The sequence below is a fragment of the Pollicipes pollicipes genome, unplaced genomic scaffold, assembly GCF_011947565.3.
Source record: "Pollicipes pollicipes isolate AB1234 unplaced genomic scaffold, Ppol_2.1 Scaffold_6138;HRSCAF=7277_pilon_pilon_pilon, whole genome shotgun sequence".
In the NCBI taxonomy this organism is placed as follows: domain Eukaryota; kingdom Metazoa; phylum Arthropoda; class Thecostraca; order Pollicipedomorpha; family Pollicipedidae; genus Pollicipes; species Pollicipes pollicipes.
The window spans coordinates 21,379,904-21,406,546 of record NW_023596818.1 but is presented as its reverse complement, the minus strand read 5'-3'; the positions used below and the strand labels follow the sequence as shown (position 1 = coordinate 21,406,546).

At 50.6% G+C, this 26,643-nt stretch overlaps 1 protein-coding gene across 1 annotated transcript; it reads right to left on the bottom strand.

Annotated features, from left to right (window-relative positions):
- Positions 1 to 6,365: 6,365 nt before the first annotated feature.
- On the bottom strand, positions 6,366 to 16,326 carry LOC119105829 (putative citrate synthase 2, mitochondrial). Its single transcript, XM_037229371.1, has 7 exons — positions 16,153 to 16,326; positions 12,007 to 12,168; positions 11,395 to 11,592; positions 9,497 to 10,117; positions 8,978 to 9,082; positions 8,419 to 8,523; positions 6,366 to 7,233 (listed from the first exon to the last, which is right to left on the bottom strand). Exons 1-7 carry the CDS (start codon positions 16,198 to 16,200, stop codon positions 7,072 to 7,074), a joined length of 1,401 nt encoding a protein of 466 aa, XP_037085266.1. The 5' UTR covers positions 16,201 to 16,326; the 3' UTR covers positions 6,366 to 7,071.
- Positions 16,327 to 26,643: the final 10,317 nt, after the last annotated feature.

The window sequence follows — 26,643 nt, the reverse complement described above, 5'->3', positions numbered from 1 at the left end:
CCGCGGGAGGCCCGAATGATTGAGACAATGTTAAAAATGTTGTTCAGATCTGTGCACGTTTGCTGGCTATTAACATGCGTTTGGGTGGGGGGGGGGGGGGTAAATTGACCCCCCCAAAGGGTTTCCGGAATGGTATCCAAACGGCGCGGCATAGCCGCACCAAATTTTACATAGCAATGGACCATAGACCACATGGAATTGTGAATTGTCTGACATCAAACATTTGGATATGACTTGTAAGGTCGCTGACCGATAGCAGGTCAAGGTAAGCCCAGGGTTTCAGCGAAGGCAATTTCTCGGCAATTGTTCGGTCTGATCTAACAACAGAGTGTTAGAAGAAGCCATACATCTCTGAGATACCTCCTTGGGCAACACAACAATTGAATGAACACATTACATTGACCTAGGGTCGGGTATGAAGGTCAGTCCAAAGTCAAAACAAATATTTTTTTGCTTCAGGGCTTGTTGTATGTGGTAGTTTCTGGTGCTCATTCCAAATTTATTGATAACAGGAGCCGCATCATACGCCTTCCATGGACTTCTTAAAGGTCAGAATAAGTTACTGATCCGAAGTGACCCAGGTTAGCATGTTGTTTTTAGAAACATACTGCCTAGCGTAATCTTTGTCGCTCATTCAAATGCAAAACTCAAAGCAGTCTTGTAGAATTTTGATCACCATGACGTTCAAAAGGTCAAGCAAGGACACTGACCTTAAATGATCACGTGACCTTTTGCTTAGAGCAGTTATCCAGGTTCCAGGGGCCGTTTGGAGACCAACCTTAAAATTGACCTTATTTGACCTTATCTGACCCGAAGGTCATGACCCAGGAACCTCAAACTTGGCCTAAGTAAGTTCACACATAGGTCAACACACCCCGTAAATTTAGTGTGGCTAGCTCTCTTAGTTCTTGAGATTTCAGGGGGTCAAATTGACCCCCAACCGAGCGAAGAGTATCTAAACGGCCACTCGAGAGCGTGTTAACAGAAATGAAAATTTCAGTGACAGCACTACCTCTTTGGAGCTGGAGACTAGATAAAATGCATTTAACTATTAATTACATAACAACCGCATGTGGTTAAAATTAATTGTTCTCAAGCTGTCTGGAGGAACGCAAAGGGTAAGGCCGAAATCTCACATACGGCTGTCGTCTATACCAAACAAACGAGATTGGAAGTAATCAACAATCGAACATTCATCGAGACGAAAAACGTATAGTCCTGTTGCAGCCATTGCATTGGCAGAATGGCTATCTGAGCGGCTAACATTCCTTGAGGTGTGCTTGAATTACCCGTAACACCGTGGCTTACCTTTTTTAGTGGCTGCATAAGCTACAAGGCTGTCCGCTAATGAGCAATTTTAGCGTTTTCCCTCATCGGACAAATCTTCCTTATTGGATGGGTGTTAGTCAGAAACGAAATGAAACCAGTCCCCGGACTGGTCCCACCTTCCGGAAATGGCAGTGCTCGGTAGTCAGCGCCTTGAAAAGTGAGCTCTCTCATGTTCACATTCACGATATAATGGATCGATGTTTGGCATTGGCAAAGGCGACAGTTCGTGTCAACCAGTTGCTGAGTTTCAAGACCCTACACTTGCCAGAATACGATAAATCCATTGCGTGTCATGTCCTAACCATCATTTCAGAAGCGTGAATGTAACCGGACCAGTCCTATCACGAACGAGGTAGTGTGAGGAATGTCGTTTCCCGTCAAAAGCGGATGCAAACCGTATGCTAATCAAAAGCTACGGTCATCCCGAAGCCAATGGTGTCACTTCTGATGATGTATGCTTAATCATTGCTCTCCGTCATATTTTACCGGTATATAGCTATATACATAATATACATATATATATATATATATATATATATATATATATATATGTATATGTATATAGACATATATGTGTAAGTATACACATAATATATTTATAAGTATACGTATATATATATATATATATATATATATATATATATACAGCTTCTCAAATGGCGGTGTAGGCATTAGTCAGAACTGAATGCCCACGTTGTGGGGCATTGGTTATCATTGTCAAATTGCAGCAATTAGCTGGCATAAACGACCGCATTAACCAGTGTCAGATATGAATCAGGTGCACCGTGACCTTGGAAGGACAGTTTTCAATCCATGGGTCAACGTGTGAAGTTGTTCGTGTACCTTTGATTGGGTGATATCTGAGATAGTTTGAAAGAAAGTCTACCGGGTCGCGATTTTCCAATCCTTGTTCAGGCATGTCAATCCTTGTGGGTAATAAGACCTTCCCCACAAATGTCTCGTCATTTTCTCGCCAATTGCGCTGCGCTTACACTAGTGCTAGGCCGCCGGCGAGAGAGATGCTATAATTAGGCTAAGGATTTTGTTGAGCTTATAACTACGTGTTTTTGCTTCTGCTTTGGCCCATACATTACTTGACCTGGCACGTCCCTTTCATGTCGGGTCGCTCGGCGTTGGAGATATTGAACAACAGGTGGAATCGTGGGGCGAAGTCAATCTGATGTATCACGGAATGACTCACAAGAAGTGTAACTCTGGTGATGTGGTGGTGGCTATCAGGCCTTGCGACGCGGGACTAGGATCTTTTCTGACAGAGTTCCAGGCACCATTGACAAAGTCTACGCAGCGAGAACAGATCGTAAACCCTACAAACACCTAGGAAAATGGTTTTGGAATACATCATGCGGATGTTGGTTGATTATAAATGCTGGCTGAAGTCCTTGAGCGGACAAAAATAAACTATATCAACTGCGTGCCGACATATCCACTAGGCTACACGCTGACATCGTGATAAAAATACTGCTATTGGTCACAAGATTCCACTGTCTATGGTGATGAAATGAAAATCCCATAGCATTATAATTTCAGTTAATTACAATTAAGTTTCAAAACAGATAGCGAATCTTAATTGGATGACACCTGTGTGCCAAAACTACGCTCAATCGTGGTGGGGGGGGGGGGGGGGCGGGGTTGTAAACTAAATTTATTTTTTAAGGTGGGGACATAACTCAACATTTTTGGGTGGAGACCCTTCTTACGTGCACCGCAGGCGTTCGAAATACTTTACATGGCAAATGGCATCATATGCTCTCAATCTTTTAATCTAATGGTGTGCATGTGTTTGCTTTGATATTTCGAACATCGTTATTTATTCACAAGCATATATTTGATTCATGTCAAGATGTGATTTGGGGGACGTGTTCACGGTGCCCTCTTGAATACGCTCTTGAGGACTAAAGTCCCCTAACCCCCCCCCCCCCCCCCCGCGCCACCGCATGCGTTACAAGAGACTAAGAGGTGGACTCAGTGGCTTTTGGCGTAAAGGCGAATCGGTCGACGCACCAGGCACTGCAATTATGTGCATGCTTCGCTCTCAGTCTTTGGTAGTTTCTAAACGTCAAACTTCTCACTGCCCAGTCAAATCAGTGCACCTTGTATGTTGGGAAAAGTTTGTCTAGCTGTGCCAAGTTTGAAGCCGAGGATCGTCGGTTGCCACGGAATATGAATATCGAGCTCCACCTAACGTTCCACATGAGATGCTACCTAAGTTACAATGCCGGGCCTGACACCAGCAAATACACCGTCATTCAAAGCCACGACTGGTGGACAAACGACCGTATATTCGCCAGCCAGCTGGATCCCGCGGCGGCAGCGTGCGGTGAGCGAGCCGGGACTGCCGGAGGCCGCGGAGGGCCGAGGCTATCCGTGATGCGCTGCTCCCACCGCCGGGTGTTAGCCATCCTGGCGCATCTCGGCTCTTTGATCCCCATTACCGCACGCGTCAGGGTCAGGGGGTCACCGCCGGGACGGCCTGGACAGGCGCTCGTCTCGGGCGTCAGGGTCAGAGGGTCAGCGCCCAGACGGCCTGGACAGGCGCTCGTCTCGTACCGCACACGTCAGGGTCAGAGGGTCAGCGCCCGGACGGCCTGGACAGGCGCTCGTCTCGTACCGCACACGTCAGGGTCAGAGGGTCAGCGCCCAGACGGCCTGGACAGGCGCTCGTCTCGTACCGCACACGTCAGGGTCAGAGGGTCAGCGCCGGGACGGCCTGGACAGGCGCTCGTCTCGTACCGCACACGTCAGGGTCAGAGGGTCAGCGCCGGGACGGCCTGGACAGGCGCTCGTCTCGTACCGCACACGTCAGGGTCAGAGGGTCAGCGCCGGGACGGCCTGGACAGGCGCTCGTCTCGGACATCACAGCGAATCGAGACATGTTGGAGAGACCGTAATCTGGGAGCACTGTGAAGTCCCCCAACTGGTGAGGCGAAGGGATATTAGACGTCACGAATACAGATGAAACTGCCAACAGGCGCTTCCTGGTGAGGGACGTTTTTAGTGTGGGCCTTTTAAACTTCAGGTTTATATGCTGCCTCTATCTTGTACTTCTATAAACTATCCAGCGGTCAGAGCCTCCCAATTAAGCATTTAGATAACCTCCGGCCACGCAGTTTTGTAGTTCATCGCACGTTGTCCATCAGAACCGCAGCATCAACCCAAGCCGGTGCTCAGCATTCGCCGCCGTTTGGCGGCGCACGGTATTGGCACGGTATTTGCGGGTGGCACATCTCGAACCCCAGCCGTTTCCACGCCCAATGGCCAGAACAAAAGCAAAAAAAAAAAACGGGGAGCAGCCCCGTGGCAACAATTCATGCCATTTTGCGATATCCCTTACATTAATCTGTAAGCTTCGACTATAAGTAGTGAACCACGTTTTTGCTGTTCATGCATATCAAAGCACTGGCCTATCTTCGCGTATGGTCGCCGAGTGAAGCCGAAAGTGCACCATTTACACGCAAGGGTTGAGCTTACCAGAGGTTGCCTCGTGCCGCTCTGCATTTGCGTCTAGCCAGCATTGTATTTACGAGCTTGATGTACGCCGATTATATTGGTTTTGGTATATTTTTAAAAGTTATCCGCGCTTCTGGCAATCTGACGGGCTTGCTTGGCGTCGCGTTGGCGTTCAATGATCACTGAATCACCACTTTTAGATCTTAGTCACTTTTGGTCGTGATGTGACGGGCTTTAAGGCTTATGCAGGGCAATTTTCAAGGTTGGTTCAATGCGATCTTTCGGTGACTTTCAAGACAAAGCTCGCGCTCGACTTTCAGAACGTCCAGGGGTCGGTCGTCAGTTGTCGCATATGCAGGGTGTCCCAAATGTAGTGATACTTTGTTACAGTCGTGCAAATCCAGCGCAAACTAATGCAGACATTGCAGCCAGAAAGCGTGGGATTTCCATGTGGTCAGCAATGCTCATCAAAACGAGCGGCATCAGTTCAGAGGGACACAGAGCGCATACACGGTTGTCCTCTCGAAAAAGAAAGTTGAATTGCAAATTTGAATTTCACATGTGCTCTACGGTGTTGATTGCGTTGAACATTTTACTTTGGTGAGCTGAAGGTTCACCAAAGTAAAATGTTCACTAAAATGCCGGTGGGTTTCCTCAAAGATGAATGCTGCGACCATCTTCACAGCTGCCTCCATGTCCTGCGCTGTCATCGGTTTCGTTTTGAAAGCTTGGTCCTTCGTCTGGCCACGGAGGAAACCGCACCGCAGAGACGAAAACAAAAGCGGTCTGGGAACCAAACGTTGGTGACCCATTGCTGGCTTGGTTTGTCTTGACCTCGGACCAGTGGACATTTTCATCCTCGCCGCCTTGCTGCCCACGAACAGAGCGCTCTGAAAGTGTGGGTTGAATGCATCAAGGTCGAGGTACTCCGTGAAAATGCACTGGACTGTCGACTTCGACGTGTTCCAAGTCGACGAGAGCGTCGACTTGTCTTTCGGGTAAACCTCCACCGGCATCTTCACCAAATCAGTGTGTCTCGGACCAAACTGGCGGCCCGCGGGCTTTGGGAAGGCCGGGCAGACCCACTCCTCGCACTTGGGCACAAATCACAGAATTTCCTGATCGGTGTGTAACTGTCTAAACTCTGCGAGAGGCGTTCAGCCCGCAGTTGCAGAATTCGTTCGGAAACAAAAATATGTGAACTTGTTTGCGGCAAATACTGTGAAGTACATTATGGCTGAAGGCATGTAAATGGTGAACTGAAAAACATTCAACTTTTAGGTACCGCACAATACTGTTGACTTTGACTGCACATTTTGATGCGACCTTTTCCAAAACGCGTTCCTCCTTCCGGGACACCCTGCATGCATCGCCACAACACCGCTTGAATAAGATCTCCCCACACCTAGTCCGTGCTTTACCAATGACCTTGAAAGCACGTTGCTCGTTTGTCAACAGGCATGTTACATAAGATTCATAACGCCGTCCATGATGCCGGAGATCACGGCACCATGACATCATCACGCCGCTAGTTCGCCATTCCAGAGCCCACTTCCAGACAGAGCCGATTCCACACCCCCATTTATTGGCATTAGGTCAATAACAAAGTGCCTCTAAAATCATGATCATAATTAATTCGTGGGAACGTATTACATCGACGTGGCGCAACACCAGGGAAGCCGAGTTCAACACCATCCGGCACCACTCACACCCCATCCGAAACACACGAGCTCCCGAGCACCCCTGGCTGACTATGCGTGCTGCACCAGCACCACATAAATATACCTGAGAGGAGGTATTTAAATAGACACGCCACGGACAGAGCTGCCCCCACGTGCGCGCACAACCGGATGTCGGCCGCCGGACTGCACTGGGAGCTCGTGCGCTTCGGCCCAGGACGGATGTTCCCAACGGCTGCACTGGGATATGAAATTTTGTACTGGGCTAAACGACTGGGAAAGGAACACAAGGAGCAGCGCGAGCCACACCGGCCCGCCGCCACGACGCGTCTCGAAAACATCAACACGGAGCACGCTACACGGGCGACGGGCCCCGACAGGGGACAGACACGAAAAAGCCAGCCAAGTCCGGGGGTCGCCAGAAGGGCGGATTCGTCTGATCGTCACCGCTACACACGCGGCCGTCACGCACGCACGCACGCACGCACGCGCGAGCGACCCACTACCGTCTATGGGGGCCGGGCGGCGGCCTGCCGCGCCCTCGCACCGCCGGACGCCCACAGCGGCGCGGCGCGGCTCTGCCAGGCGGCGCCGGTTACGCGCCCACCAGTTTCTTGAGGCCCTCGGTCGACATGGACTTGGGTCGCTCGAGCGGCAGGCCAAGCGCCCGGTCCCACACCAGCGAGGCCATGACGCCGAGCGCGCGCGACACGCCGAACAGCACTGTGTAGTATGACATCTCGGTCATCTTGTAGTACTGAAACGGACGACAAGGCTTGGTCATGTCAGGAACGGGGTCGGCGTACGGGGCGCGGCCAGCCGGCGCCTGACGCTCCGGCAGTGGTCCCGCCGCAGCGTGGCGTCAGGCACCTTCGCAGAGCGACACCCAGCCGTGACATATCTGATGAATCCAGCAGCAGTGGCCCTCAAACATTCCTCCCAGATCACCACATCCGGCGCCTGACGCTCCGGCAGCGGTCGCGCCGCAGCGTGGCGTCAGGCACCTTCGCAGAGCGACACCCAGCCGTGACATGTCTGATGAATCCAGCAGCAGTGGTTCTCAAACATTCCTCCCAGATCACCACATCCTGCATAATTTGTTTGGGCGAGCTAAATACAGCAAGCTACCATGGTAACGCACGCCATGTACCGACACCTACCTCTTTTTCGTATATTCCAGGTAGTTTCGGTTGATTAATGAAATGCGTGATGGACCGGCACAGAAGCCGAACCTCAACACAACGCGCCTATCCCCACGGAAACAATGCGTGAAAAAGTCCACCACCAGGCAGTAAGCCCACCCTAACTCGCACCGCTATGTGGCCGTGCGGAGCCTAATGTCCCCACACCGCCACGCCCGCAGCGACACACACTGCATGCTCCGGATGTCCGGCCGGCCAACTGCCGCGCGATGAGGGCGGCGGATACTCCGCCCGTTTCTGCCGCCGAGGCCCCGCACCAATCAGCGTAAGCATCCGAGTGAAATGCTTGGTTCCGATGATGAATTGCTGGAACATTGCCCGTTCTTTTTTAAAGCTTTAACCCGAACCTTTCGAGTGTTAGATAGACCAGATACCCTGCGCTCATGTTATACAAATAAAGCCGAAAACAGCCGTCAATGTACATCGCTTCGCAGCTCCCCCGCCTTCGGTGGTGGCATGCAGGGCGTCAGATACCAGCTCTTGATGTTCGTGCGGAAGGACGAGGGGAAATTTCTAGTCGCATGTCAGTTTTGGTGAGTTGACAGCGCTCCTGTTGGATAATGTGTCACTTCTTTGCACCCTTAACGGTAATGAGCTCGTTTTGCCAAGTTTTCCTTCTGGTCCTATCACAATGCAGAGTGAGCGGAGTGCGCAGACCAGAGCGCACAGCCGAAGACGACATCCAGCGATCGCCCGTCCCGCGAGGTCCTGGAGTGAAGCCGGCGTACCACACCACTCACCTGCAGCAGGCAGCCGGAGTGGGCGTCCACGTTGGGCCACGGGTTCTTCACCTTGCCCGTCTCCATCAGGATCGGCGGCACCACCTCGTACAGCTGTCCCACCAGCTGCAACACGACGACGGCCGCTGCACGTCACGACGGCCAACGGTCCCACGGGAGCGGGCAAACGTGCACTGGTGCCGCGCCGCGGAACGCACCGGACCAGTGGTTCCTCAGCAGTCGCGTTCAAAGCAACGCGATCAGCCTATCACACAATAACGCACGACTGACCGGGACAAAAATGGAACGCAGACTCGAGGGTATATTGCAGAACCAGATGGCTGAAGGCCAGACACAACTTTACGAGATTACACTTGCTCTTTCTCCTAAAAATGATATGCTAAGACCGGCGAGACCACAATGGAAGAATCAGCAGCAGCATCACATCACGACGGCCTTGGCTTAGCTCACTTTCGCAGCGTCATTGCCACTTCTAAAGCGCCGGCTTAATCTATCATTAGTGCACCAGCTATCGCAAGAGAAGAAGCTACAAGATGATTTTTTAGCAAGCGACTCCCACCTTGAACAGGGGGTCCTTAGGCAGGTGTTTGAGGGCGAACTCGCGCTGGCAGGTGTAGCGCGGGTCGGTCTTCCGCAGCACGGCGTGGCCGTAGCCGGGCACCACCTGCAGGCACGAGCGGGTCACAGGTTACGGGTCGCAGGCCACGGGTCACGGGCCACAGGCCACGGGTCACGTCACTGACCGTCAACGGGGGCAACAGAAGGTCACGGGTCACGTCACTGACCGTCACCGAGGCAGCAGCACGTCAAACGTCACGTCACTGCAGACACAAGGGCCTAAAACACAACCTCGGCCTAAAGCCGAAACAAGCCACAAGGGCCCACAACATAACCTCGGCCTCAAGCCGAGACAAGACACAGGGTCCACCACACAACCTCGGCCTCAATCACTTGAAACATGATTCTGAATGGCAGCACCCCACTATCACCAGTCCATTTTCCGGGGTGGGGGGGGGGGGGGGGACAGCCTTGCAGCACGCTACCCCCACCTCCTCCACCTCCCCGGGGGACCACCCACCTGGCCCGACTTGAGCGTCTTGTATATGAACTCCTTAAGCTGGTCGTTGGTGACGTCATCGCCCACCTCCTGGCGCAGCCGCGTCACCCACACGAGCACCTCCTGGTTGGCGAGCCCGTGCAGCGGGCCGGCCAGGCCGTTCATGCCGGCGGCGAACGAGAGATAGGGGTCGCTGAGCGCCGAGCCCACCAGGTGGGTGGCGTGCGCCGACACGTTGCCGCCCTCGTGGTCGCTGTGAATGGTCAGATAGAGGCGCATCAGCTCGGTGAAGTCGGCGCTGTCGTAGCCCAGCATGCGGCAGAAGTTGGCCGACCAGTCCAGCTGCGGATCGATGGCGCCGATGCTGCTGCCGTCGCGGTAGAGGTTGCGGTAAATGGTGGCTGCCACCGTCGGCAGCTTGGCGATCAGGTCCATGGCGTCCTCGTAGCAGAGCTCCCAGTATTTGGTCTTGTGCACGCCCTCGGCGTAGGCGCGCGCGAACTTGGACTCGGAATTGAGGGCCGTGATGGCGGCCGAGAACTGCGACATCGGGTGCAGGTTGGCCGGGAAGTTGTTGAGCATAGTGACCACGTGCGAGGGCAGGTCGGCCCGGTCGGCCCATTCCTTCGAGACGGACTGAACCTGCGGGACAGAGGTCACGGTATTCAGTGGCGCCGCTCACACCTGGACGGCACGGGTGACGTCGCCGGCTACACAACGCCATCACGCACCGTGCATAAACGAGGACAAGCACCGCGCAGCCTCATGTCGCGCGATACATGCTTCAGCAGGCAGGACAGTTTTGTGAAGGCATGGCCGGACGCTGCGGGTTCGACACATAAAACACGGCTCTGACTCCCCTCACAGACCACCTTTCTTTCTGCCGGGCCTCTTCAAGTACAGCAAGATTAGCTGTGAGCCGCCGCCATCGGCTCGGTGACGGCAACTGTTTCCGTATCTGATCACCGCACACGGATATGGGCGGCCCAGTTATCCCGAACGCTTGCACGGAGCCAGCAAGTGAGTAAAAGCTTGGCAGCGAGTCAGACGGGCTCAGGAATAGCGCCGGCTGTCGCCCTTGGCAGCAGTGGGCAGCCAATCACGTAGACGAAAGCCGTTGACCTAGAACATGTGCTGCATCAGCTGGTATCGATGTACGAACCCGGAGATGGTTACATCATGTGGTTGCATGATCTCCATCATCACGTCCACATTTTTGTTTTCCATGAAGAGTACAAGAATTTGGGAAATCCGATTAGCCGTAACGTAGACCAACGGCGGAGTGATCTGCCTTGTGCTACAATGCAAGTCGAGCACGTCCAGCCTCCGCTGCCCCCTCTCCGCGCCGTTTTAACTGATCCTGTACCTTTGTGTGCAATTAAAAAATACGGATACACTTTTGTCTTGTTCTGGCATTCTAATTGGGAGCCTACGGTCATAGCCATGTATGAAACTGGCGACTTTAGATTGTATACGCAGCCTGGTATTGAAATATTAAAACCGGTATTTCCAAAAGTTGCCTGACAACATGTATGCGGCTGTTGATACGCCCGACAACCTAAAGATTTAAATGTAGTGCATCGTGTAGAGTTGCGACGTGCGAGAATATCAGCAGTCCAATCCGCCGATAGGAAGGGGGACTGAATGACCAGTGGCAGTGTACCTAGGCCGTTTCAACAGATGGATTGGGACGATAGCCGGCTGAGCTCCGGTGAACTGAATGGTATCGAATGATGCAACCGCGACCAGACGCCGGAGTACGTCCGCTACCAGCTATATCTGCATCTTATCCAGGGCATACACAGACATCTGTACCCCGCATGCGGACAGCGTCGGCTCGTTCTCGAGTCTCCGTACCCCGGTGCGGCGGTAGACGACGCCCGGTGCCCCGTGCCCACCCTCGTCCCCGTGGCACGTACCTGGGCACCGGTGGGCACGTCTCCGGTGAGCAGCAGCCAGAAGAGGCCCTCGGGCAGTGGCTCCTCGCCGCCGGCGGCCTTCGGCAGCAGCTTCTGGCACTCGGGGATGCTGTAGCCACGGAACCGGATGCCCTCCTCCGGGTCCAGCACGGACGTCTCCGTCACCAGGCCCTTCATACCCCGCATACCGCCGTACATCTGCCGGCAGGGGTCGAAGGTCAGCTCCACAACCCCGCACGGCTGGGGACGGGCCGACTCGGTCGGCGACAAGCGATAGCTGGGGACGGGCTGCCTTCATCGGCCACCCACGGAAACGGAACGTAAGACATATGTTGGACAGTCGTGATTGATCCTGCAAAGGATAGCACGAGGCCATTACGTTTGGTGGTGCCCCTCGCAATGCCAATGTCGCTGTTAAAAAGCTCAACAACAAACATCTTTCTGCAGAGTTATTTATTACCGTAACTCACGTCAGTTGCTTCTTAAGGTTTCAATCAACGAAGGATGCAGTGTTCGGTGTCACAAGGACAGATCGCCTTAAATACACACAATGCCCGCGGCCCACACCTGCCTGACCCACCGCTGCGTGGCCGAGCGCTACCGCCGACTCACCATGTCGACGGTGATCTCGCCGACCTTGGTGCCGCCATGTTGCTTACGGAACTCCTTCACCTCATTCTGCACGAGGGGGACCTTCTTGGCGAGCGCCGCGCGCAGCTCCGAGTCGCCGCCGGTCGACATGAGCCGGGCGCAGGCGTACGTCGGCGCCACATGCTGCCGGACAGGGGGCGGGGCGGGGTCAGGGTACGGTGGACATGAGCCGGGCGCAGGCGTACGTCGGCGCCACATGCTGCCGGACAGGGGACGGGGCGGGGTTAGGGTACCGTTGACAAGAGCCGGGCACAGGCGTACGTCGGCGCCACATGCTGCCGGACAGGGGGCGGGGCAGGGTCAGGGTACCGTCGACAAGAGCCGGGCGCAGGCGGCGCCCAGGTGTGACAGGTGTGCTCCGCACTGGGTGACCCACACAAGTCGAGGGTTGGAGCCGCGACGACGTGGGGGGGGGGGGGGGGTCGGCAGGGGGGTCGGCAGGAGAGGGGTAGGCCGTGTATGGTCGACAGGGTGGTCGCCAGGGTGGGATTGCCGGAGGGCGGCAAGGAAGGGGGGAGCGCACCGTTAAGGTCCCGGCGTGGACCAAACAGTGGCCCTCATACCAGGCGGGATGGGCGCTCTGAACGCCAACAAAGAGGGACATACGTCTTTAACTCCGATATAGGGCTCTTCACTGGGATACCGCCGTGGCTGAAGGTCGCACACAAACGGCGTTAAACATCATAACTGGCCGTTGGTAAGCACGCGACGTTAATTCCAACCAGAAAGAAGACGGAACGGCAGAAGGCGGGTAGCGCGTCACTCATCAGACACCAGCCGCCAGACACCTACCAGAGAGCCAAATTCAATGTTAACATTAATCTGATCTGCTTAATGGGTGGTAATTCGAAAAACGCCGATGCCTGACACGCTTCGCCTCCATCCCACCGGCTTCAGGGACGGGATACGCTACAAAAAACGAACTAAATAAACGTGTATTACATCTTGGTGGCAAAAAGTGGCGATGTCCGCATCCAGACGACCAGAACGCTTACACAGGTTGAATCAGCACCAGCATTTGAGGGCAAGCGAATTCACATGAACTGTAGAACAGTCGCGCACGACACCTGGACGTCTGGAATAGTTCAGTGTCGCTCTAAGTCACATCTAACGCTTCTTCAGTCGTCTCAGATGCCGTTCGTGTACGAATGACTGAATATCTGCACTCCCCCCCCCCCCCCACACCTGGAAGTAATTGTTATATGGTAATGAACTGGGGTAACGCACAGATTAACGACTGCAGCGGTCTACGTAGCTTTGCGTGAACGATATCTGGGGCGACTTTAGATGAAATCGAAAGGGTCGAGATTTTCGCGTTGGTTGGGTACTACACAACACACACAGTATCTAAGACACTAAGTAAAAACCTGCGTGTTGTCATACTGTAAGCAGATATCGCGGATAGAAATGGTCTGATATCGATGACAAATCACACTGTTACATGTACAGCGGCCAATACCTTTTGACTGACCTGCACCTTCTATCTATTTTTAGTGAGAAATTACCTGCCCTGACAGGAATTCGTCCTCGGGCCGGTCCACTAACATGAAGGATGCAGCGACTGCCTCTGACACAGTCCCTCTTCCCCCTCCCCCCCCCATCCCACCCCGACAGACGTCTGCTTGCCCAATGACGTCCGGATGGACCGTCCCGAAAGACGACCAACAAAACAGCGCCGTGAACGATAGGAATACTGACAAAATGTGACCACATCCCATCTGAACTCCTCACATTCGCCGCAAAATGGACTTGCAAATGAAGTTGCCCCGCACAAAAGCACCCGTAACTGGGCGATCGAACGTCCGGTGAAACTAACATGAAGCCCTGCACCAACCACCGCCGCGCCGTGAAGCAGCAGTGTGCGTGGCACAGTTTCCCGTTACGGATGTCTGTGCGAGGCGGGCGAGCGGACGCGGCCGACCGTGATCGGCCCACTGGCCCAACCGGTCCCGGTCGGCGACCGGTGACAGTTTCGACCATCTCTCACCCCGCCCCGACCCCAGCCCGTTCCAAGGTCTCGCGCCGCTCCGGCAAATGGCGGCGGAGGCCGGAGCGGGCGCGGGCGCGGCCGCGAACGCGCGGCAGCTGATCGCCCGCGAGGATTAGTCTCCGGTGGGCCGCGAGACCCGACACCGAACACGTCCTGGCGGGAGCACTGCACAGCCAGGCTGATGTAACGCGGCAGATAACAGTGAAAGCCTCACCCCCTCCCCACTCCTATCTGGTACAAGTCCAGCAGTCCCTGCTCCCTAGTGGCAGCAAGCATCTGTAGAGGCAATGTCACCAAGGTGGTGTGTTGGGATGACCAATGCCCATTGTCCTTGTTTCCCAGTCAGAACATGTAAACATGTCTATTTCTGCCAAAAACTGTTTCTGCATGATGATAGCAGCAGAGCACCAGATAAATACACAGAGAAAGCTATCATTTTCCTGACATCAAGCCACACATGGCAGCAGAATGCACTCATGTTACAAGATGCTAGGCTTCATATTTGAATGGCATGCAAGCACTGAATTGAATATGGGTATGTCAGGATGAGTCTTAAGCTTAAATGTTGAGTCAATGGTGAGAGTTTCTGATACAGTCATCTGCTGAGGCTACATGGCATCCCCTGCCATCATCATGGTAGAAAGGGATTTCAGACATTCTGACACTTGAGCCCTGTACCTCTGCATTCCTTGATGTACAGCTTTACCACTGCACTACCAGTACCCCTTCTCCAGCTCAAATTGGTCAACTAGTACACTGCAACCACTTCCTAAAATAGGGTTATTTTGTCCAACACAAATATACCTACATCAACAAATGCTAACATGCCGATTTTCTGGGACTGTTAATAGAAATCTTAGTATAAATAGGCATGACAACACATTTCTGTTCAGACCCATCATCATTTGACCAAACCAGATGACATCTAACACAATTTGATCAAACCTTGGCCTAGGGGCATATCATGTTGAGATAGTCTGGCCTACAAGGTTTGCAGAGTTATTGAAAAAACAACAAGCAGGTACTAGCCCAGATGTATGCCTATACCATACAGGTATGTCAGTATCAAACTTAGACATAAAAAGGGCAACACAATATAAAACCTAATGAACACTAATTAAAATTTAACTTTAACACATAAGCCAGCTTAGAAAGACAAAGGAACATGTGCAGCAAATCAGCAATATATATTTTTAGGACTGACTACTTCACCTTGAACTGTTTGACATAATTACTGCAAATTTAAGGTACATGTATTTAATGCAATAACATATTACTAGACTTCCTATGAGAAGTCAGAACTGTATTCCAAACTAGAAGTGCCGGACAATATATTGCACCACATGTAACAAATAAGTATATTATCCCACTGATGTGTGCTTCCATCAAAAGTAGGCCATTTTCAAATAATTGTGGGGGAGGAGGGGCAAGACATCACAGCTTTTTTTACAAACAATAATGGGTTACAGATACAGTTCTGGAAAACAGATTGATAAGCAGCATCCTGTTTAAATATGTGGGTCAACCTAATAATGCTAACTGCTACTGAAGCAGAGGTTATTGCCTGATATGGTCTTATGCCCTGCTTTGTTTTAAAAATTATAGCAGATCACACAGTGCTAGCTGGATAACTATCCAGAACAAGAATTGACTTTTTAGATTATGTTCATATCTATTCTGTAATGGCATGAATCACATCCTGTGCCAGACCTTTAAAAATCTCAAACATTAAAATGGTTTCACGATGGCAGGACATGCTTTTTGGCCTATCAGCAGCGTTGAATGATGGTGGGATACTGGGTGTTCTAACACAGAACAAAATATTTATGCTCCCAGCTCAAATCATGACCCTATTATGATTGAGCATAAGCCCCAAAGCAAATATGTCCCTAAAATGATCACACATGGAATTAATAAAGGCCTATTGTGTAGCTGCCTATGCAAAATGGTGCACATGAGACCTCACACAATCTTATTAAATTGTTAGCCACAACTTAGATCCGAAAATTATTCTTAATACTATGTACTGCGCTCAACGCGTAACTAATAAAATACATAACTGGCGCTGCAAACACAGCTGAAGCAAAGCGCTCAGCTCCAAGCAAATACCATTTTACCTGAAACTTCGACAGAAGTGGTGAGGTAAATATTTTGCTCAGAGCCATTGTTCGGGCGGCCTACGAATCAAACGGCTTATTCAACCAGATGCAGGGCAGACCCACAATTCCCGCCGCTCTCCGCTCCAAGGCACCGGGAGCTGGTACCCTCGACAGCGTGAAAGGAAAACCTGTCACGTGATCAACACTTTGCTGCCAATTTTCTGGCAGCTATTTACTCGGCATTCTAGATTAGTCTAGCATTTTATTCGACGCTTTCACCGCCATCTGTGGGAATTCATGAGGGGTAAAATAATTCAATAAATTGATCTCATCCAAGCGTACCCTAATATCAGAACAGAGGGACATATTTTCGGCTAAGCGACTTAATAGACAATAGGTCAGAGCCAGAGCGCCCAAATTCTTGGCTGCTCTTCGCCCTCAGCCAAACCCTTGGCTCCTCAGTCACACGTTAGAGTTACCACATTGGTGCCAATAGTACCGCAGGGCGCGAGTCTTGGAAGCGCGCTGGGCTGTTTTGATCTTGCTAGCGAAGTCACGTCACTCCCCCCCCCCCCCCCCCCCCCCCCCCACACTCGAGGAGAGGGACAAATCTCGACAAGTGTCGCTCCTCGGCCTCTCGCTTGGGCTGGCCTGCCGGTCACCATCACAACGGCACCTGTTCAGCTTCTCGACCACGTCTTTGACCGATCCTCACTACCCCTTCGTTACTGCGACGCTGCCTCCGTCCCTGCCGCCAGAGGCACCGCGGCCGCGGCCTTGCTTTGGTCGGACAGGGGACGCGGCAACGGGGCCGGTTGGCTGACTGCAATTGAGGCGTCCCAGCGTCCAACAATCTAAATCGAGACGTCTCCCAGCGCGCACCCCCGGTCCGTCTAATCAGGGCCCGCCCGCGCCCACCCGGCAAACGCTCCCAGCGGCAGTCAGCCTTCGCCCCTTCACGACCGAGCCATGCGTGAGGGTCTCTGAGACTATCAGGTGACCAGCCTGCCCTGAGCACTCTGCTAGCCTCTATTGCCAGTCCTGAATTCCCTTTCTAGCCATTGGCTGTGACGGTCGTAGGCAATAGAGGTGCCCACGGCAGGACGGGACGCATGGCAGCGTGTCCGTCGTGAATTTCGTTTTTTTGTGAATGCTTCTCCTGGCAAGACACGTACCTGGTTCTCGATGCTGGTTCCTGGTTACTAATTCTCTCCCTGAAGATAAGACTTGTATCCTGGTGCCGGGTGGTTCTTTCATTAACACAGTCTTCTGGTTCTTAGATCACACTGGTGGCTTTGCAAACGCCACAGTCTGGTTCCTGGTTCTCACTGGTTCTTCAGAAAATACGCATTCAAACTGTTTCATTCACAAGTATCGGAACCTCTTCCAGAACCCGAACCAGGGCCATCGCTAACCCGATCGCCGGCCGGGACGGTTGACCCCGCTGAAATCTCTGGCTCTTAGCCATCAGCTGCCTGCGCCTGTCAGTGGGCACAGTGAGCGGGGCGTGAGATGACGACTTACGTGACTTTTGAAAGGTTGTGGGCGACATGCACAAGATGATGATCGAGGCATGACAACAACAAAAAACGCCGTGGACTGCAGTCAGGACCTCGCGTTTGCTAAGGAAGTAGGTGCTGGCACCGACCATCTAGAGCATTGATTCTGAGGTCGTCGCAAAGCGGGACGATGGGATCTGGGAGTTGCGACGAGAGCAGAGAGAGGTGAAAGACGAGCTGAACTCTCTAGATGAGTATTCGTAGTGTGCGTGCCCGAACATCGCTTGAGACGTGCCTGAGGCTGCCGGTGAGTGCATGGATCAGCTTGTCCTGAGCGTGCCAGCGGCGGCCGGGGTGGTGCTTGCCCCGGCTGACATTGACCGCAGCCGTCCGGTTTGCCGACAGCAGAAGGGTAAGCGCCGATCTGTCATCGTGAAGGTAAAGCTGTGATATGAAACTCTGTCATCTATGTATATGATATATACATATATATGATCTAAAACATCATATATATGATCTGTTATCGTAGTAAAGCTGATACTCTGCGCGCTGCCCGTAAGGATCTGAGATCGGCATGGTTCAGTTAAGCTGCCGAAATGATCGAGGATATATCAATCTCGGGAAATTTGGCGAAGGCAGACCAAAATGTCCTGTTCGGCAGCGAGTCAGCTCAAGAGGCGAGGCAAGCTGCACTCTGTCTGGACCGACAACCGCAGGGTGGCTGTGCTGGTGCAGCAGAACGGACCATCCAGTCTGATCCGGACTGTGTCCGATCTTCGCCAACTGCTGCGAACGAGCCTGAGCTCAGCGCCTCGACGGATCCTGTGTGTGGCTTGGGGACGTACCCGTACCCAAGCCACACGCCCGGCCGAGACCGTCTCTGCCGGCCGTGTCTGCGCTCAGAACGCACCTGCGCCCAAGCCATGTACCCCCGGCTAAGGCCGCCGCTCTGGAGGACGCTCTTTTCAAAACACAACAAAAATGAAATCACAGAGTAGCATGTTAAACTTTAAAAAGTCGTGCCTTTGCAACCCAGTTTTGATGACGAACAACTAATTGTCTTCTTATGTTTTGCTTTCTTGTTGTTGACGTACTTATAAGTTAACGTACTTATAGAGATGCCACCACATCCGCGTATTTTGGGTCTAAAGGCAACTTTATAAAACGACCAATTAATAAGCATCTTTTAAATGGCAACTGGCAAACTTATAGGTCATGCATAAATATATATATATATATATATATATATATATGTATATATATATGTCAATAATGATAGCTATATTTGCTGTAATTTTATCACAATCGTATGGAAAGATATCAAGACCCCGCATTCAAATTGCCGCCGAAATTTCAGATGGTTGGACGTCAAAAGCAACCCTTCGTTAATGGAGTTGGCATGGTAAGACCGCAAAAACTAAGAGAAGGAGAAATTGGTGTCGATCACTTATGAAGGTATGCAGTGTACTTCAGGGCCCTCGCACCTGGAACTGGACCTCTGACATCACCAAACCACTGATCTTTTCTATATTTGAGAGCTTGACTTAACTCCGCCGCTAGAAGTCTTGTCACAAGACCATATCTTGACCACAGCGTAACATTAGGGTCAAGCTGCAGTATACCAGTCCAGTTTTGGACTCGTTTGAAAGCTTTCTTCCGTACTTGTTTTCCACGGTAACGGGATGTCCACCGGCCCATGACAGCATATGTTCGTCGTGCATACATAGTGGGGCATCTGTTAGCATCAGAACGCCCCATTGAAGTGAGGCGAACAAACATGTAAAACGACAAGCCGGACACGCCCAATTTTGTGTATACCAGTATAATAAAGGGCATCAGGACCGTGTTTGCCCTTACCGCCAGTTAAGAACAGGGAGCTAAAATCGCTTTTGAACTAGGGTGGGAGTGAAAAATTCCATCGCAAAAAGACCGTGCGGGAGTGAAAAAATCAATTCACAAAAGATGGAACTTATGAGCTCGTGACTGATGCTTCAGCAAACAAAGACATCAATTTCAAGTTGGCATGGACGTAGTATCAGGAACTTGACAGAACTATTTCGTTTTGTAACACAGTAGGCTATTAAAGTGAAACAGAAGACGTTAACACACGCTCGGTTGGGGGGCGCAAATTGCCCCCCTCCCCCCTGAGGGCTTTTCCAGAATGGTCTCTGAACGGTGCGGCGTAGACGCGCCAAATTTTGCGTAGCTGTAGAAAATTGCATAGCGGATAGTTTGACGTACAAATTTTAGATATACCTTGTCAGGTCGCCGACCTATGACAGGTCAAATTCAGCCCATGGTTTCAGCGAAGGCAATTTCTAGGGAATCGTTCAATCTGATACAGCAACGGAGTGTTTGACGAAGACATACATCTCTGAGATGCTTTCTTAGGCACCACAAATGTTGAATGAGCAAATGGCGTTGACCTAAGGTCGAGTATGATGATCAGACCAAGGTCAAAACCAATCTGATATATTACTCTAGGGCTTGCTGTATGGGATAGTTTCTGGTGCTCATTTCGGATTTATCGACAGCAGGAACCGCATTATACATCCTCAATTGACTTCTTAGAGGTCAGAACAGGCCATTGACCTAAGATGACCTGGGTCGAACGTTTTATTTTAGGAACATACTGCCTAGCGTAATCTTTGTCGCTTATTCAAATGCAAAACGCAGAGCAGTCTTGTATCATTTTAGTCACCATGACCTCCAAAGGGTCAAACAAGTTCAATGGCCTCAAATGGGCTTGTGGCCTTTTGCTTAGAGACAGTTTCGTGGGTTCTGGGGGCGCTTTGGAGACCAACCTAGAATTTGGCCTTGTATGACCTTATTTGACTTGAAAATCATGACCTAGGCAGCTGAAACCTTAACCTATGTGAGTTCATGTATAGGTCAAGACACCCTGTAAATTTGGTGTCTCTAGCTTTCTTAGTTCCCGAGATCTCAGAGGGGGATCAAACTGACCCCCCCCCCCCCCCTACCATTCGAGCGAAGGGTATCTAGCCGGCCAACCGGGCGCGCGTTAAAGCATAGTAATTTCATGACAGCATTATGAACATAACAAATTATTAACACCATTAATTTGATGCTGCACTTTTCAATTCCTTTCCACAGCACTTTTAATACAAAACAAAGCAAATGAACTCAATAACAAAATAACAACAGAAAATTAAACAGGTATAAAACACAAAAAAACGTTGGGCTCCAACACAGCCCATCACCAAGTCAAACACAATAGACATACTTTTGGCCTCTGTTAAGATGGAGTCGGGGAAAACAAACATTTTGCCACTGGCTCTTACAAAATACTAATGTTTTTTTCCATGAAAGTAGCCTATGCATAACCTGAACAGGCCTTACATCATCTCATGCTGTATAACCTGTCTATATCACAGCAACAGTTGTGAGTTGCTGATTCTTGCACAACTCCTATCGTTACTTGCCATGCACTTGACCAATTTAACCTAACTTAGAGTAGCCGATATGATGAACATCATCTCAACTCACTTATCTGTTGACAGCAGCACTTGTGATAAAAACATGATATTTAAAGCCAGTTTTTGGCTGGTTTCCACTTGCATTTTTATTCGCTTCATTCGTGTATGCTTGTTGACATCAGACAAAGTTGACAACACACAAATCGAACACTTTAAATGACTTTAAACAGCTTATTTTGGTTGTCATGGTTAACCTATGTCAAGGGTAATAATGGGTATGCTCCACAAAACAATCTCTCTTCTCCAAAAGTAACAAAGCTTTTAGATGGCCATGCCAGAATTGCTGCTTGCCTTTTCAGCTGCAGTAAATGCATCTATTTGGGCTTGTTTATTCATATTTAATGACAAAGTTTGAGATTTTAGCTTCACATTTTAAATGGGGTGGTCTGACTAGTTGTCACATACCAACATTTAACTCATATTATAATTGCTATGCAGCCTAGAGTATCCCTGTGTTAAAAACGTAGTGCATATATATATATATATATATATATATATATATATATATATATATATAGAACAGTCATTTGCCGGTCAGCAAACCATGACAACTATAGAAAACATCTGGTTAAGGCAGCCATGAGGGACCACTTTAAGAAATTTGGGGCAAATAACCAAGAATATGGAACAAAATAAGCCCATCGCATACCTTGTGGCATCATAATTTGTCTTATGGCAAACTCGATGCATTAAAACAGAAAATGGCTAACTCTGGTTACCAATCATGTGTTGAAAGCAGGTAAGGTAGGCAATTACTTGGTCCACAGGGGACTTACTGGCTTCTTCCTGCTCCCCAAAAACAAAAATTCCGTACCTTTTGCATGGTGTGCTGGCAGACAGAGTCATCCGACTCACCCCCCAAATATAAATATCAATCATGCCTGCCAACCTTCGAGATTAAAGTGCGAAACAAGTAAGAGGCGTGCATGTTAAACATCTCCAAAAGGCAGAATTTCGCTATCAAACACTTCTGTATTAGTTGCGCCAGGTCTGCCCCAAAGCTCTGTATGAGAGCATTAGAATAGCCTTGCCAGGTAGCCTGGAGCGTCAGACACTCGAAAGGCTTGAATTTATCATTATTGAGCACCGCCATGAACCAAGAAAACGGTTAACCAAAGGCTTAAGAGGGTAAAAATGCCAGTAAAGATAAGTTCCGTGCTTCAAACTGCCTCCTTCATTCCCTGTGACTTGTTCACGGTTGGGTGCATATCAAACATGTTTGGGCGGCTGGCGAATTAATCCAATTTGTGTATGAAATACGTACAAGTTTGCAGTTCGAGCATCTTTCAGAGAAATTGGTCAAAATTTTAAGCGGCATATGGTACCTCTAAAGACAATCGAAAAGGAAGGAAGAATAAAATGGTATCGCACTGGTATGATACCGAGAAAAACGAAGGTAGCTAAATAAATATAAATACTGGTACTTTTCTCGCAAAACTTTGTAATCAACTGATTTGACTTAAAATCTGGTAATAAAGATGCTCAAATGGTGATATGCATGTTGTAAGTTTATTTTAGAAGACATTTCTTAAACTGTTCACTCCTGCACTTCGGGAGTGATGCAATTTAGTAGTCAGTTTTTATTATTTAGTGGCTTAGTTATTCAGTTATTTAGTATTTAGTGGTTTCCCCGGGAAAAAAATACTTGGGGTAAACTTCTCTACCAGGCCTTGCTGGTGTATGCACCAGGCTCTGCTTTCGTGGTGGGGTGGTGAGACCAAAAAAAGTAGGGTATGCGTGAAAACCTTGCATTTGGCGCACAGCTGCAGTTTGTGATGCATTTTGTAAACAAACCAAACTAAATGCGTGCAAGCGCCTGGGGCCGCTGGGGTTCTTGGGCTTGGAGGTACCTGGCGCCCTTGCTCTGTGCATACATAGACATGATTCAGATGTAGGTAAGGCAGGACATAGCCATAGCTGTCTAGGTTCTGTGGAGTCTCGTTTATGCTTGGTGGTTTCAAGTGAGCTCGGTTTTGGATGACATCTGAAAACCTCCGAAAGGGAAATAGGGGTTTGGCATGTGGGATTAGACAATGTCAGGCGGGAGTGAAAATTCACATAAAATATGGGGAAAAGGAGTGAAAAATTCCTCCTCATAGGGTGTTGCTTTACACCCAAAGTCGGCAATTCTAGGACACTGGTTAGGAATGAAAACAGCTATCAGGTTAGGCGAAGTAGCAAACTTCATAAATTTCGAACGTAATGCATGCTCGCACAAGTCTGTATGTTGGCTCCTTGTCTTTTGGCACGCAGCATCGCCTCTGGAGGTGGCTCGAGAGGTGGCGCAGCTTCACTCCGCACGGCGGGCCTGGGGCGACCGTGGTGACGGGGGAGCGGATCCGCGGCTGGACGACGGCCTGGCCCGGACCGGCCAGAAGACGGAGCAGGGGCTGCACATCGGCCCGCCAGCGGGCGGCGGCCGAGCCGTCGCCGCGGATCTCCCGTGTGGTGAGCGGCCCGGCTGCGGCGACCGGGGCCGTGCGCCGTGCGGTCGGGGCGGCGGCGGGGCGGCCTCTCTTCTCCGGTAACACAGGCCGGCGCGGCGGGTGGTCACGCGGGGCACTAGGGCACGGTAAACGTCAGCGGCGTCGATGACGTGCCATGGGATGGCCTCTGAGATAGGACGCTCGACCTGGAGGCGCTTTGGTCGCGGTGTGCCTCACCGGCGGCGGGACTTGCGTCGCGAATGACCAGTCGCCAGATACACTAAGTGTCGGGTAAAAGCATGGGATTGCATGGGTTTCTGTTACCATGGTAATGGACGTGGTCATGTCTTATCACTCACGTGCCTGTTTGTGGATGTTTCCTGTGTGTGGTTTTATTTCGTCCTTTCCCGAAGCCTAAATTGTGTCTATCTTGTGGGCCGCTGTAGTATGCCGGATTATATGACACAGCTGTGCCCCCGTTTTACACGTAGGCTGTAGCCCTTTGGTTGTGTACGGACAATTGTCAGTGGCGCGGTGCTCCTGTTAGCGCATCGGTCGGGTACTGGTCCCGGGTCGCGGGCACGTGTATCAGTGGAGACTCGTTTGACCCATAGACCTCCAGTTTGGAGGGAACTGGCCGCCGTCTGGCTTGGCCTGCTGCCGCGCACTCCTAGCCGCTCAAATTATGTCACGATCAGGGCCGGCGTGCACGTAGCTATATGTGGCAGGCGGGGCAGGGATTAGGAAGGAAAGCAACGGACCCAGCAGGTCAAAAGGGAAGGGGCCGAAACAGGAGAGATAGATAGAGAGAGAGAGAGAGAGAGAGAGAGAGAGAGAGAGAGAGAGAGAGAGAGAGAGAGAGAGAGAGAGAGAGAGAGAGAGAGAGAGAGAGAGAGAGAGAGAGAGAGAGAGAGAGAGAGAGAGAGAGAGAGAGAGAGAGAGAGAGATCATCTGGGCCTCTTGGTTCACCCACACCTTGTGGAGAAGGCTGTGCTGCTTGGAGGTCTCTCTCGTCCATTCAATGACAGCTCTCTTCGCGAGTCATCAGACTTGTTCAGATCGCGTCCGCATATGTTAATGGACTCCAATCCACTAGGCGCACTGGCAAGCGAAGACCATTTTTGCTTTGTTAAGAAACGGATATTAGATAGAGTGTTCACACAGGAGACACATTCATACATAACAGCTGAGGACATGTGGCTGAACGAATGGGAAAGCTCACGACGACAACAGGAGCGGAGGGGCTGCCACCGTTATTAATCCAGATACGAAAATGAAAAATGGCCCCACTAAGTAACTTTAGAACTGATCTGTTCTGATTACTGACTCCTTTCTTTAACAGGTTGAAGTACCTAAAACAGGAATTGCTGAAGGATTTCTGTCCGATCATAGGATGGTCGTTGTCAAGCTGAACATTATTAAAACTAAACTGGGCAACTCATCTTGGAAATTTAATGGTTCGCTATTACTCGACAATGTTCGCATGCAGGCGGCAAGGCTGAAAATGGCTGAAATTATCCGAGATAACTCGCCAGGAATATAATGATTTTTGCTCCTGCAGACAGTATTGTGCGCATCCCGGGGTGGATAATACAAAATTACCATCACAAAAAAGAAAGAGAGGGAAACGAGGATAAATCATTTCGAAAATACGATGACTACTGTCGTGTACGTGATTAGTTGTCCTCTGTCCTACCAGCGCGATCATCGTCCAAGTGGCACGGTGGTTTAGCGCGCCTGCGTTTCTTTTGTAAGGAGGCCTTCTATTTTCGCGTCTGTTCTGGAAGCTACGTGGTCACGTGACTCGGCCAATCACAGGCCGGGGAGTAGGTAGCGCCTGGGGTCGGGGTCAGAGGTGGTCCAGTGGTGGTCCGGGCGGCGCCGGGGAAGGTAAGCCAGCTCTCGTTGATATTCACGACGTAGCTGGCTCCGTTCCCTCCACTCCCTTTGACTGCCACCCCGGTCCTTCTACCCTCAGCTCTCGTTGATATTCACGACGTAGCTGGCTCCTCTCCCTCCGTTCCCTTTGACTCCGACTTCGGTTCTTCTACCTTCCGCTGTTGTTGGCATACACGACGTCAGCGTGTCCTTGTCAGCATTTTTATTCACGATGTTGACACATCTTTAGTGGCCGTTGTTGTTATCGACACCTGCTTCCTCCCCTGGGGATTACAGCCGCCGTGTACTCGTATTGAACATGGTCTAGCGATGTGGAAAATTTGGATGACTTCAGGCCTATATGCTCCTGTGATTAATATATTCTATCTTGGTTAAACGCCTTTGTCTCCTAGAGATCAAATCGAGCCCGCCCAACATAACAATACGACCCAATAATCCAAGTTAAGGGGATAGTTCCACGTTTGTATGAGCTTTGAAATTAAATAGCTGTATTGGAGACCTTCCGATGCAGCTCACGAACCTGCCCTTTTTAAAATATAAACCCTCTAGTTCCCGAGCTTGAAGGCCGCAATGATGTGGAAGAGTAACTGCGGGAGAGCATTTCAAGGTCACCTTGGAATGCGTGATGTCATAATAACGTAATTTAGATCTAGCCATTCCATTGTCCATGCACCGATTAAGGCAAACAATAACGTACTGAGGAGCCTTTTTACTGAAAAGTGACGAAGTGTTGTCCAGAACAGTCTTCTTCACTTACAAGCATGCCAACCGTTATAAGTGAACTTGAGAATGACATTCTTAGAGAAATTGTGTTATCTAGGACAGCCTTTTCCACTTAAAGTATGCTTACCGCTATGAGTGAGGTTAAGAAAGGCATTCTTAGGGGTGTTACGTTGACAAGCGCGGTGGCGATGCCTTGCGAAGTGAAGTACCGCTTATTTTCACGGGCTAAACAAACGCCTCCACGTGCCCGGACAAACGCTATTTGGGTCAATGGTATGAAGCCACGATAAAGCCCGACATGCCACGGATTCCAGTTTGAATATTTTAAAGGAATGTTGCTACTATTCTGAAGCATTATGCAAGCGATTGGCGTGCAATGCTTCGAGCGAATCCACTTCATGAATCCATGGTATGACAAACACGGAAGCAGAAGAGTTGGAAGGGCTTCGTACAGAATAAGAGCTC

Coding starts and splice junctions, on each gene's coding strand:
- LOC119105829 (XM_037229371.1), bottom strand. CDS start 16,200: ATGGCTCTGAGCAAAATATTTACCTCACCACTTCTGTCGAAGTTTCAG. Junction 10,118..11,394: donor ACGTGCCCACCGGTGCCCAG/GTACGTGCCACG, acceptor TCTGTCCCGCAG/GTTCAGTCCGTCTCGAAGGA. Junction 7,234..8,418: donor ACTCCGGCTGCCTGCTGCAG/GTGAGTGGTGTG, acceptor CGTCCGTTTCAG/TACTACAAGATGACCGAGAT.